Source organism: Barbus barbus, assembly GCF_936440315.1.
Source record: "Barbus barbus genome assembly, chromosome: 35".
In the NCBI taxonomy this organism is placed as follows: Eukaryota; Metazoa; Chordata; class Actinopteri; order Cypriniformes; family Cyprinidae; genus Barbus; species Barbus barbus.
Window position 1 is genome coordinate 22,770,452 of NC_136763.1, and position 13,937 is coordinate 22,784,388.

Here is a 13,937-nt window from a genome sequence, read left to right on the forward strand (position 1 = left end):
AGTCCCATAGGCTATGCACCCAAATCAGGCCCAGCGTGAAATTCAAAAGCCTTGGGGGGGAGTGAACCCGCACGCGACACAAAATGGAGGCCCCCCGAAGAGACACTCTTTTGACCACCAGACCGCCCCGACCATTAACTTCCTTCTCAGCCAACTGTGCGTTCATCACACCATCTTTGCCTTTGTCAACATTCGATGGGGTAATTATTCCCCCTCTTTATGAAAACCAGACGCCATTTGTTGCACAGAACAAGCAACTGATTAGCAGGGCAAGCTATTAAAAACACAGCTAATTTCAAACATAAATTGTGAACGTTGGAATACTAGAAACTACCTGAAAGTGCTGGGAACACATTATAAGCCTTTTAGCTTGCCTCATGAATATTAATGAGGTGGCCTAACATTCATCCAATAGTTCTTACTGGAAGTCAGGTATGTGGCCGGTACAGCTAGATTAGTGCTTCATTTCAGCCTCTTCTGCCTAATTTGTTATTTCATGTAACCAGCTACTCTTCACACAATATCCAAAATTCAAATGTATGATAAATTTAATAAAAAGCACAAGGTGAGGAGGGTGAGTATCCCTTATCACGCTATTTACTGTAGAAATACACACAGTCAGCATGTTGCAAGTTGACTTTTCATGTTACACCAGATCAAGTGAACACTGGGCTCTATAACCTGTGAGTTTTGGCAAGCCCCTTCCCACACAGATGGTGATGTTGCTGGGGGGAGGATGCATGTAATTTGGGGATGGATGAGGGAGTCTGTATGTGATCGTGTGTGTGGTTGGATGTGTGTGTAGCCCAGGGGCACAGACATGGACTGACCTAGATGAAGTCAGAGCTGTCAGGTGACTCTGTGCCTGGCCGTTGCCTCCTATGGTTCCCTCGCTCTCTACCCAAATGTGTGGCTGCTGCATTCACAGGATAGAAACAGACATGGACTGTGGTTAATCTGCCCCCCACCCCCCACACTCCACGCACACACACACACACTGAATGAGTCAACCGTTTCGCTCCTGGCTATTATATGGAAGCTTTTGTCTGTGTGGGCCGACCATTAGACTGAACTGAAGTGTGCTGGGATCTGTAAATACACACTGGAGACTTGTCATCAAAAACTCTACTGCAACTTTAATTCAAATTCATCTACTCAGTGCAGAGTTGAATGAATCAGGATTAGTCCTTAATTGGTAACCCATAGGCAGATATGAGTTTGCAAAAACCGGATGCATAATAATATTAATTTTCAGAAAATTGAATCAGCTTATGACCTCAAAACTAAATATAGCTAAGGAAACTGCACAAAGGGGATTATGGAAACATCAAAGAAAAATGAAAATGCGCATTACATTCAGTGTAATTCTGCTGTAGGTCTGTCAATTTCTGGTTTGGTGGTCTGAAATAACATTGTGTGTGTGTGTGTATATCCTACATATTAAAAAGCAAGTTGTAAATATATATACACATACATACACACATTCAGAATATATATATATATAGATGCAGTATGTATTTATAAGACAACAACACATAAAAAGTAAACATATAAACACATACGTGTGTGTGTGCTTTCTTTTGCCTTTGATTTGTTATAGAGGATTTCCTACACTATTCTTTGTTATATGTAGATTTGCATTAAAATCTGATTAATTATGACAAAATTAGGGTGAAAGGTGAAAGCCTGTATTCATATTTAAGGAGGCATTTTCAAAAACACCGGCTTACCCAAACTGAGATTATGTCCTGGCTCGCTCCTAAATCTCTAAAATAGCATCATGTGATGTGTTAAACCTCCAAGCGTGGCTCCATATGCATGCCCTGAATAACACTTACGTAAATGAATAATCCAGAAGACGGGCTTTCTAGGATATTCTTAATCATTCGCTTCTTTTGAGATGTCATTTATGATGGGGGCATTATGTGAATAATTTGATACAATGTTTGTTAATCCTAACATTTGTTTGAATGAGTTCAGAATGATTGTGGGTGCCTTAATTTATATGAAACAGCTTCTTTATGTTTTACAGGATTGCAACTTATCCTTCCACAGGCGAAATATAGCCTAATGCTCACGGGAATCTGGTGCTCTTGTGATATTATATAGTGGTGATTTGGACAAACTCAGAAAAACTGCTAAGGTTGCTCCCATTACAGCTGCTTCATTGTGTTGGACTGAAGTTACAAGCTCAAACGATTGCATTTGGATAAATGCTTTCATGTTTCCAGTCTTGTTAAAAATGAAAGGATATAAAGCATGCTTTTGCTCCTCACAATTGTCTGTGACTGTTTAAACAGATACAGTTTATGGTTCCACTTTTAATGCAGAAGTAATGTTTTGTCATTATGGTAATGTATATCCAGTATATTTCTGTATTTTGTTTAGCCTTTGCTCTCTTGTGTATAATGTGTGACGAATGGAATGTTGTAAATCATGCCCCTTGAACCCAGAGCAATTCCACGTTTGCAGCTCTTAGCTGTTTTAGAAATGACTTTCGTTTCCAAAAAACAAATCTTCTGAACCGAATCTTTTTAATGACTCAGTTGAATCGATTCGCAGTTTGTCTGACAGCGTCCAAAAATCTTCTCAAATTTTGTTTGATTTGAACACAAAGGCTCTTTTGTCCTTTCTCCTTTTCTAAGGTTTTAAATGCACGCAATTAAATATTTTTTTTAATATAAGTCACAGCTTGACTGGACATGATGAACAATAAAAAGATTCGGTTCAGTATTTACTTTGATGCTTCTTTGCTTTCTTACAAATCGCGTGCCCCATATTTCATTGTGACTATTTAGAAATAAAAAAGGGGAACATGAGGGTTGTGATGGAATAAATAATTGGTACGTTCATTTCACAGGTTTAAACAATAATTACCCTAATGATTATTGATAACAATAAGTTATAATTAACAGAAACACATTTGCATAACTAAAATAACACGTTAAATTATTTATCAGTACACCTAAGTAGGCTATTATTATATAATCGGTTAATTTCCCAATGCAACGTTCAGATGTGTCGATTTAAATTTGGTTTAATATGCTTTTTAAAGGTAATCCGTCGCTGAGCTCTAATTGGTCAATTATATCTATGTGTGGGCGGGAACAGCAGTACGTGTGGTCGGGAGGCGTGTCAATCATCTGCGCATGGACACGCCCACCGCCCCTCTCAGTGAGCGCCTTCATTGAACGCGCGAGGACGCAGACGCTGTGACTGCGTTCGGATGAACACGCGCACATATGACAGGATACAAGCTCGAAGGAAGAAAATATGCCAATTTCCGTCATCTTTCATGCGATTTATACACCGCTCTGCTGATTTTAGCAGTATTGTAGAGGAAAGCCGAGATGTCTGGCTGCGTAACGCTGATTGACGAACCGGACCGGTGGCGCGCGTGTTAAAGCACAACGGTGTTTTCAGCTCGTGCTTAAACTTTGCAAGAACTTTGCGGCATCGCTTCCCATTTTGACGGGCGAGGTGAAACGGCATCACAAAGCATGGCGACACAAAACGACTGCTGTGTCAAGGTCTCTTTAAGGTAATCCCGACTGTCAGATTCTGCCGACTGTACCTCTATGCAACCATCATTTCCCATTGTTTGTAGTGCAACGCGCTTCGTTTTATTTAATGTGCTTTATTGATCTTACACTGTTTATTTACATCCGCATCAAAGAGTTTATTAGACACAGAGGGCTGTTGCAATTCTCTGGGTGTGTGCTACGCTAGGTAAGACCCGGGTGATAGGGTGGGCACATGCACATAGATGCAATATTGCAACCTGGAGAGGGTGAAATTGCTTGCAAGTGCCGAACACACAGCTGTGCGCGAGAGCTATAGTTCCCATGTGCCGCCGCCACATACATGTTACATGCATGCATAATGAAATGCATAACGCATATCAAGAGAGAAGTTAATTTTAGGTTTGGCTTGTGTCGTGCATTGTGTGCAGCAAAGTGTATTTCATTGCTTTATGAGTTTTGCATTACTGCTGAAGGACATCAGATGATGCAGGAATGCCTGCAAGGTGATAATGACACAAAGACGCGTGCGCGCTCCCTCTCAGTGTCCTTATTTCCTTTGTTAAAACCCCACATTAGGGATAATGAATGTCGCTGCAGATCAATTCTCGTTCATCTGCAATGATCATCAGAATTGCCAATCACATTAATGTCATTATTCAGTAGCGGTGAGCTCGTAAAATTGAAGCGCCTGTCAGCAGTCTGGAGCGGCATCGGGCTGCAGCATGACTGGAGGCGGTGGTCTAAGCATTGTCTGGATCCTCCTTAGATCAGTCTGATGGGAGAAGATAGAGATCAAATCAGCTGTCTGGATGTGTTATATCCCCGTAACCCCGTTTTCTTGCTATAAGCCCTCCGGTGAGCATGGCTTGTGTGCTGTTTTAAAGGGCCAAAATGGACCTGCTTTCGCAGTGATGCAAGATTAAAGTGGATCTTTTGTGTTGTCCAGTATTAGGAAGTGTGGCTGCAGGTGCATGCTTGATTTTTGATGCACAGTTTGCATAGTGAGCGTGCTTTACTGGGACTGCTGCTCACTCTGGGTCACACCTGCAGAGGAGTGATGGGGGGTTGTTTTACCTTCAGATTTATAGTCTGAAGGTACAAATTTTGGAGTCTGCAGACACACAAGCCACTTCCATCAGCTTGCCTGCCCATTCAGTCTTAATGGATGATGGTAAATGAACTTGCTGTCCTTGAACGAGGCTCGATCCTAAGGCTCGGCTTGAGATCTGAACATTATTACATATAGAGAAAGAATGGGATTGTGGAGGGATGCCAGAAGAACTGCTGGGACGTCTCAGTGACTGCTGCTTATGTATGATTGTGATGATGATTTGAAAAGACTGAATGATTAGGCACCTACGAACCTAATTCAAATCTAGTTAAAGTTGGCATGAAATAGAAATTGACACAATTTTCAAAATGCACGTTACTGATGTTATTGTGAAAGATTCATCCATGCAAGTTTCATTCATTTATTAATTGCAGTATCATAACTCAATCTTCCAGTGAAATGACAAGACTTCTCTCGAACTTCTCCAATCATTTTTTCTGCATAAACCCCACCCCTTTCTCATGTCTGGCATTCTTTATTACGAGGTTAAATTTAAACAAATCATAATTAGCATAAGTCACCCATTAATATTATTTTTGTTACACAAAGCAAACCGTGAAAGTTGAGTGAATAGCTTTATGGCATTCATTAGACTTGCTTTTGGTTTACCGACGCCTATAAATTATAGACACATGATATTATTTATATTATAGATGAGTGTTTCCATTGTTTCAAATTCACACTACCCTTTCAACGTCACAACTGTCAGCAGTCAACTGTCAACGTCCCCTGCTTTCAAATGGAGTGGCATTTAATACACAGAGCTGTAGATCACTGACAAGCTACGCAATATCGCGTTCATTATCGCAGGTGAATCTCCTTCGATTATGAACACGATATTGTGTAGCTTGTCAGTGAACTATGGCTCTGTGTAGTTAATGTGGCTCCATTTGAAAGCAGGGGATGGAGATTTACAGCTAATCACGGATCCGGCTTTACTGACGAGATGCGCATGATTATCGCGTTCGATATATCGCCCAGCCTTATATCAAACATGCCAGATAACTAGATGAAATGATCTTCAGTCTTGATGGTAAATTTTTGGATTCTGCACAAATCACAAGTGTTTTTTTTGTGTGAAATTTGTCAACACCAAATAGCCAAAATCCACATATTCTGACTCGCCCCAATAGCAGATCTGGGCTAAAGTTGTGTAATGTACAGTAATATAGCTTTTACTCGTGTTTCATTGTCATTTTTTAGGTGTTTGATGAGTTGTTGTCATATGAAAGAAGCAGTGAAATCCTCAAAATGCCATTTATTTCATCATTGGCAGTTCTTTTTGGAAATGGGCTGGAACGGTGAGAAATTGAGGACATCAGCTAATCAGAATTTTCCCTGATGCCCACTTTAACAACAGACAAGATGAGATGATGGATCTTTATTTCAGAAGTTTTTTCTGGATGAGCAGTATCCTAATTTACAGTGTTGTGAGTGATTACATACTGTTCTGCATTTACAGTATGCCACGTCATCGCTGTCGTTTGGGAAATGAACTACTTCCCCATAATTACTGAGAGACAAAATGTCCTTGTCACAGTGCGAATATGTGACCTCAGCGTAGCAAGCTCAGCTTTGCTTCTCATGAGTTGACCCTTTTTCTACCTCATTTCCTCTTAATAGCCATCAAAGCCTGTAGTTGAGAGATTGATTATGTTTGTGCCTCTGTGGGTGGGAGTTTGCATCTGTATTGTGTGTGTGTGTGTGTGTGTCGTCCCATGGGTGTATGTCATCTGCAGGCCATCTTTCCTTGCCTCTACCCTTCTGGTGTAGACAAGTGAGACGTTCTCCAGGAGTGTTGACTCAACAGCGCTGTTATAATTAGACACAAAGCGAAAATTTGTTCTGCTGATGATTTTCTTGCCTGATAAAAGAAGGTTATCCATACTGTGGCGGCAGGCTGTCTGTGGTTGGAGGGGTCTCTTAGGAATGACTTTGGGGTCTCGAGATAACATGTCTGATGATTTCATATTTATGGGAGTCTTCTAACATCGCAAGCTGTTTTTAGAAATATTCTGCTTTCTCTATGAACAGATAAGTGCCTGCGTTCCACAGTTTGAGAAATGCATGATCTGTTTATGTGTCCAGTTTGCTTCCTACTGACATGGCTTGATCTTTTCTCCAGGGGCTGGCTGAGAATGCAGGGGTTTTGGGGGGGGGGTCGTGTTAATAGTGGAGGCTCCTGGGAACTAGACTCGTAATTGCCTCGTTTATGAGAATAGCTTCCTCCAAGACTTCAGGGTAAAGCGTTTTGGGGCTTTTAAGATCCTTGGCATCCCAAGGAGTTACATGGTAGAGGTGATCACTAGGTCAGTGACAAATGGACAGTGTGAAGAAAAATCTGTTAAGAGTCTAGTCGCCAAGTTCTTAGAAATGGCCTATTTGTATTCATGTTGGTTTCATGTGCCTGACTTTTTTTTCCCCAGAATTGGGAGTTTATAACTCGCAATCCGCCCCCCTCCCCAAAATTGTTTGTTATTGAGTTTATATATGACTTTTTTTCCTCAGAATCGCGAGATATCGTCTCGCAAATGCGAGAGAATTTTTTCGTAATTCTGACATTATATCTCACAATTCTGAGAAAAAAATGTCAGAATTGTGATAAAGTCGCAATAACCTTTTTTAAAAAAAATTATTCAGTGGCAGAAACGGCCTTCCACATGACTTTGATTTGGTGGATAAATATTTTTCAAATATGAATGAAATTTGAGCTTAACTGCTTTAGAAAATAATACCTAAATAATAAAATATGCCAAACTACTTTTCTTTTCAAAAATATAATTCTTCTAATGAAGCTTTTTCTTCAATATATTTTTTCTTCATTATTATAACAACGCCCTGACTTTCTTCTTTCTGAAGAACTTCCTGGCCTGCCACATGAGCCGTACCTTTTTCTGTCGATCTGTGTTTCTTTATTTCCTGTTGGGGGGCAGGAAGGGTGGAGTCCTGTGAGTTTTAAACTCACAACTACAACGGACTATGTCATCACACGCACCTCACTGCATGCCAGTCGTTTAAATTAAAGACCCTAATTGCATGCTATGTTGTGAAACTCTCACTATGACTATCCTTCCTGCAGTTTCCACCGGAAATCGTTTGCTATGCAAAGCAGTAGATTATGTGTAGTTGAACGCATTAAGTTCAATGCACCGAACAGGAAGTGATAGCTGAGGGGGTCAGAGGTATGTTTCTGTGACCTACTTGTGACATTAGTCTCAGTTTCTGGCAGGCAGGAAGACGTGATATTAAATGCACCCAGTAGTCAGTGTGCCTCAGGGCTTCCCTTTAAAACCCCTTCCAGACCCACCGACCCCGATTCACTGACATGAGAGCATCAATTGATAATGTCTCTCTGAGTGAATTAGATGCTGTTCTGGTAGACACCGACGAAAGAAAAGGCCGGTTGTGTTTCAAATGAAAAGGGGAAGAGGCTTGGAGGGAGGCGGCGAGAGAGAGAGAGTGAGTGAGAGGGCAAGAGAAATCAGGAAGTGTCTTTTTCGCTTTCAGTGTCAAAGAGTTGCATAGCAAAATCAACATTAGCTCTCGGTGGAAGCATACAAAGAGAGGCATTTATTAATTATTTGCGTGTGATCGGTCACTCTATGTGTTTTGGGGGCACTAATAAACAGCTGTATGTCACGTATAGCAATGTCATTGGTCCGCAGAGTCTAAAGGCTGGACACGGCTTAAAACGCTAGGCATCATACACTTCCAATAGGAAAAACTGTCCATCATACACTGAACGACTGAGGATCACACACTAGCAGACGTTAAAGTCGTTCAATCACAACAAACTCGCACACAAACGTGTTTGATATCCTCTCATAGTCCGAAGTGAAAAAATTGGAGTCTATGAATTTTGTCAACTCTAATCTGCTGACTCTCTCTGACTTTTGGCAATTAGCATCAACTCCTTCAGACTGTAGATTGGGGCAACAATCTGGGCAAAAGCAGTGTAGTGTATTCCAGCCTTAAAGCCTATACAGATGTCATCAGATGTTCTTAAAGCATAAGGGATCTTATTAAAAGGATAGTTCACCATAAAATGAAAATTCCATAATTTTTTCATGGAATGCAAAAAGAGACGCTTTGTAGAATGTTCACGCTGTTCTTTTCTGTTTGTATTTATATGCACAGGAGAACTTCTTACTGAAAATAAACCGGTTTACCTTTTTTTTTTCATCAATACATTTTATTACTAGAGTTTGTAATAGTCTGAAGTAGGTACTACAAACTTGACAACATTCTGTTTAGGATCGTAAACTGTCCATTGGATGCACACTTGGTGGAAGTAATGAATTCGGACATAATACTACTCAACAACTGTTTTTCACCTACTATATGGATGGCAAGTAAGCATATTCAGATGCGCAAACAGATAGCTTTCAAATATCATATCGTGAGCTTTAAGTCTGTTCCTCATATAAATCTATTGTGTGACTTCTCATTCATTTTTGTGATTTTTGGAGTATTCTGGAAAACTGCAATGAACATTCTACAAAAATTGTCCTTTTATAAGAAAGGATAAAGTTTTAAATAACTTGAGAGTGAATAATAATGTCAAATTTTGGTTGAACTGTTCCTTTAAGAGAGATGAATTGTTTTAAAATGTGTTAATGCAAAGCTGAGGGATTTGTGTGTACGTGTAATGTACTTTTACTTTGCTACAAAACTTTAATTGGGATCAAGGAAGCATAGAATAAGTAATTCCCGGCGTATCCTCTTTGGTCGTGTTTAATCTTATCATAGTTGTAAAATAATTAACCTTGAGGACTTCATGGTTTTTGCATTTAGTATTTCTGAACTTTTTGCTGACAGAAGCCCTTTTTGCTTTTATTCAAATTTCAACAAAGGTTCAGGAAACTTCAAAAGGGCTTTTCTGAGGTACACATACATGGGCTATTTTTCCTTCTTCACGCTCCGCTAGACTCTCTTGGCTCCCTGCCGGACTGTCCAAGGGCCATGGAGCGCAGCCCCCTCGCTCAGATGCTGGACCGCTTTCAGGACGAGCTTGTACCCTGGCCTTTGAAATCAGACTGACCCCCTGCTGCCCTCTCCAGCCACCAGCCCCCTCCCATAGTCCTGCTTTTCTCTCATGGATTAGGGGTTGTGGGACAATTAAGTGAATAGCTCTCTGGTTTTGGACCTTTTGCACCGGTCCCTCAGTAACTCCTTTCATACCGCATAACAGAACCAATCGGCCAGGGTTTGGAGCACCCAGTGTTAACGGGACCTTCTGGACATTGGACAGCTTGTTAACGATAATAATGAAGTTGTTTAACGGATCTAAGGGACCAGCTGGTGATTAGGTATCTTAAGCCGTAATGAGCTTAAATAGGTCCTGGGGTCTCTGATGAAATTGCTTTTGGTTCCTTATTAGTGGTGGCATATAAGGCAAGCGTTATTGCTCATTAAATGTTAGCGTATATCTTGAGCACTGTTTGAGCTGCAGACTTGAATCATTACTCCAGTCTTCAGTGTCACATGATCCTTCAGAAATCATTCTAATATGCTAATTTGGTGCTCAAGAAACATTTTCAGATCAACAGTTGTACTGATTATTATTATTATTTTTTTAAATGTTCATTCGGTCGGTCGGTCGGTCAGTGTAATAGAAGTATTCACTTTTAAAACTAAAAATCTCACTCACTCCATAACTATGAACGGCATTGTAAAAACACAACTTTAGCAACTATTGCAATGAACCATTTAAAATAGCCACAATATCTTAGTACAGTGTTAATGAGTTTGCATGGCCAAACATCACAGAAAATCTAAAAATGTAGTATTCTTTGTAGGTTTTACAAATTGTTAAATATTATCATAAACTGTCAAAATGTGCAGTCTGATTTACCAATGCTCGGTTTTTAATTAACTAATTTCGTAGTCAAAATCCAGTATATTAATCATGTTCTTTACGTAATTTTTCACACGGATTTGCCACATTGACCAACAGAATGCTGCTTGGTTTGAAAGTGACTTCTGTGTGAGTGGTGTTTCATGCATCTTTGACAATAGAATAATTTTGGCTATTATTATTATTTGGAAGAGATCTGTATGCTACTCAGTTGATTGTGTTGTCATTAGATATGTGTTGTTCCGGTCTGTGTGGCCTTTTATTTGCGCTGGACTTGTATCATGTTTCTCTTGAGCCACGGTGACAGACTTGATTGAAAACAGCATGCATCTGTGTTTGTTTGGAGGTGTGTTTACCCCTGTAAGACACTCACACACACCTGCTTACAGGAAGCTTTAGATGGCGTATAGCTTGCTCACCGCAGGGAGTAGCTCATCTAGTCTGATTCACTCACCCAGGCTGGGTCACGCTGGGTTGTGGACTTCTGTCTGGCCCGGCAAACACAGCCAGGCTCTGGATTACTGCTCGTTTAATTCATGCTTGGAGCCAATAAGAACAGATGAATGTCACACATATTCAGAAGTTGATTACCATATGACTGTTAATGCTCATCATTTTATTTAAAGATAATGAACTGATGAATACAATTACTTAGAAATGACCTTTTAAAAGCGCCTGCTTACATGAATAGGATCTGTCTGCTGCTTCACTGAATATGCTTTTTTTTTTACCACACAATAAGGTCTCATTCGCGCACGCACTCAGTGTCGCTCCCAGCTGCGATCACTGGGCCGTCTGACCTTGAAATGGGTGTTGAGAGAAAAGAGCCTCTAGAAATCCACCGATGTGCCAAAATCACTCTTTTAAAACCATACAGCTGCATGAACGTGTGTCTTGAGTTTGGACTGGAATATCCGCATATTGCGCACAAGTGCATACTATATATCTGCGTAGTATTGAAATTGCATGTGAAACATTATACAATGACTTAAAATTATAATATATTACTGTGTCACGTGACTTCATTATATTTAATTCAAACAAATAAGCAAAGGCTGTCTATAACCTTGTACAAGTAAACCCATTTTTATGTATTTTAATTCAGTTTTGTGTGAAAAATGATTTGTTTTTGGCAGTGTGATCAAATTATGTGGCAAGAAAGAACACAGCAGGGGTTACTTCAGTTTCATTTATTGTGCTGGAAACGGAAGGTAAAGTCAAACCCATTGCATTTTGGCATGCAGTCTTCAAATTTTGGCAAATTTAGCAGGTCATCTGAACACTTCCCACATACAGAATACTTGCGTATGTAGAACAGGAAAAGTAAGAGTAGTACTCTGTTCAAAACATTGTTTTGGGATTTATTTATTTATTTATTTTATTATTTAATTTAATTGCATTTTTTTTTTTTGTTTTTTTTTTTTTTTTTTTTTATTGAATTTTTACCCTCATTGTGAGCGAGAATGCGTGTCTAATATGATTGATTTTAATGGGAGGTGAGGATTGACCCAGATTTTTTTGTAGGTGGAACACTGTGGTATTATCATGTCACAAATGCTCTTTTATCGGACGGCTGTCCGGATGAAGATGCTGTGTAATTGTAACCTGTTCTCCTCACTTCCGTAGCTGATTATGCACACAGTTTTCATAATATTTCTGATGTCCCTGCTTTCTTATTTAGCAGAGCGTTATACAGCTTTTTATTGCTCTTCCCCTTAGCCTCCCCGACTGGCCAGCACATGACTATTTTGTGCGCAAAGCCCTTCTTAGATCGCTGTAATGGGGGTAATCCCGTCCTGCAGGCCGTACGGATCTCTGAACGGCCCTCTGGGAGTTGTAGTCCAGACGAGAACGAGAGTTTTGGAATCAGAGCTCAAGGTCTGTGTGAAGCATTAATTGGGCCTGTTGTAGATGCTATAGAGAGACTGCTTCACTCATCAGACTATTAATCACGGGGGTGAAGTAGGCTCTGTGCTAATAACAAGTCCTCCAGCTTTGTTACAAAATCTAACGAGCCACGGCATTTGAAAGGGATTTTTCATCCAAAAAATTAAAATGGTCATGTACTCACCCTCATGTCATTCCAAACCTGCTTGTATTCGGCAAAAACACACAATAGCATATCTGAAAGGTGTTTTAGCTGTTTTCCCAAATAGTAAAAGTCATTGCACTGGAAAAAAAAAAAAAAAAATAGTTTCAAAAAGTTGTTTCAACTTAAAATTTCAAGTTGAATAAACAACAAATTTTAAGTCAGTGGGGTATTTTAAGTTACTCGGACAACTGGAATATTTTAGTTGATTAAGCTAAAAATGTTTAAGTCAGCGCGGTAGCAAATTATTTTGTGTTGAAACAACTATTTTTTTTTTTTGTACAGTGTGGAGTCATAAGCTCCATAAGGCTTTTCTGAAGTAACACAATCACTTTGTATACTGAAAATATCAATATTTAAGCTTCTGTTCATATGTTCATTTACTTAATTGTGCAATTCAAGTGAAGTGCAACTCCACTATTGATTCCAATAGAGTTTGTTGTTAGCTTGTTGCTAAACGACTTGACTCGTTATTTCGACACAGATTATGAAAGTCCGAATCTGCCAATATATAAACAATAAAAAAGTTAATTGCTACTTCGTTTATAACAATTCTGACTTTTTTCATGCAATTGCGAGTTTACATCTTGCAGTTCTCAGAATTGCGAAATATAAACTCACAATTCTGACTTTTCTCGAAATTGCAAGTTTATATTTCTCAACTGGACAATAGACTACAAGTCTATTCACTAAGTTTCAAACAGCTTCTCTGTGTTGGATACTATATAAGAGTTTACATGGAATATACAAATACATACATATTCAGGGAAGTTGTGGCCTAATGGTTAGAGAGCCGGACTCGTAATCCAAAGGTTGCGGGTTCGAGTCTCGGGCCGGCAGGGATTGTAGGTGGGGGGAGTGAATGTCCAGCGCTCTCTCCACCCTCAATACCACGACTGAGGTGCCCTTGAGAAAGGCATCGAACCCCCAACTGTATTTGCTTTTGTGCCGGCTTGAGCACAGGGAAGTGGTAGACGTCCACAGGCGCTACTTGTATGTTGAGTTATGGAGATTAAGCAATCTAACAAAGTGACTTAGCGAGCGAGAGAGCATGTAGGTACTATACCTCAAGCTTTTCAATTACACTCTCAGGCTGCCCAGAGAGACCATAATGCGCTGAGGAACTAGAATGCGTTGCAGTACAATAAAGCCCCTTTAGATATGATTGTCTGCTCTTGTTCTTTGTGTCTGGGCTTAGAATATCCTGGCAACAGTATGACTGGCAAGTCTGTTCTGGGAAGAATGGGACCTTGGCAATCCACACTTGCTCGTTTCCTCACCTGTTTTTCCCAGCTGCCCCTCGTTTAATAAATGAGGTGGGCCAACATCCCTGCTGCGGCCTGTCCTTTCACTTTC

The 13,937-nt window shown here is 40.0% G+C and overlaps 1 protein-coding gene across 1 annotated transcript in view; it reads left to right on the top strand.

Moving 5' to 3' along the window:
- Positions 1-3,176: 3,176 nt before the first annotated feature.
- Positions 3,177-13,937, top strand: part of LOC306855031 (kinesin-like protein KIF21B) — an 85,924-nt gene continuing 75,163 nt past the window's right edge. Inside the window, exon 1 of the mRNA XM_079393417.1 lies at positions 3,177-3,541. Coding sequence (XP_079249543.1) covers positions 3,501-3,541 — 41 coding nt within the window. The 5' untranslated portion in view covers positions 3,177-3,500. The remainder of the gene's footprint in view (positions 3,542-13,937) is intronic.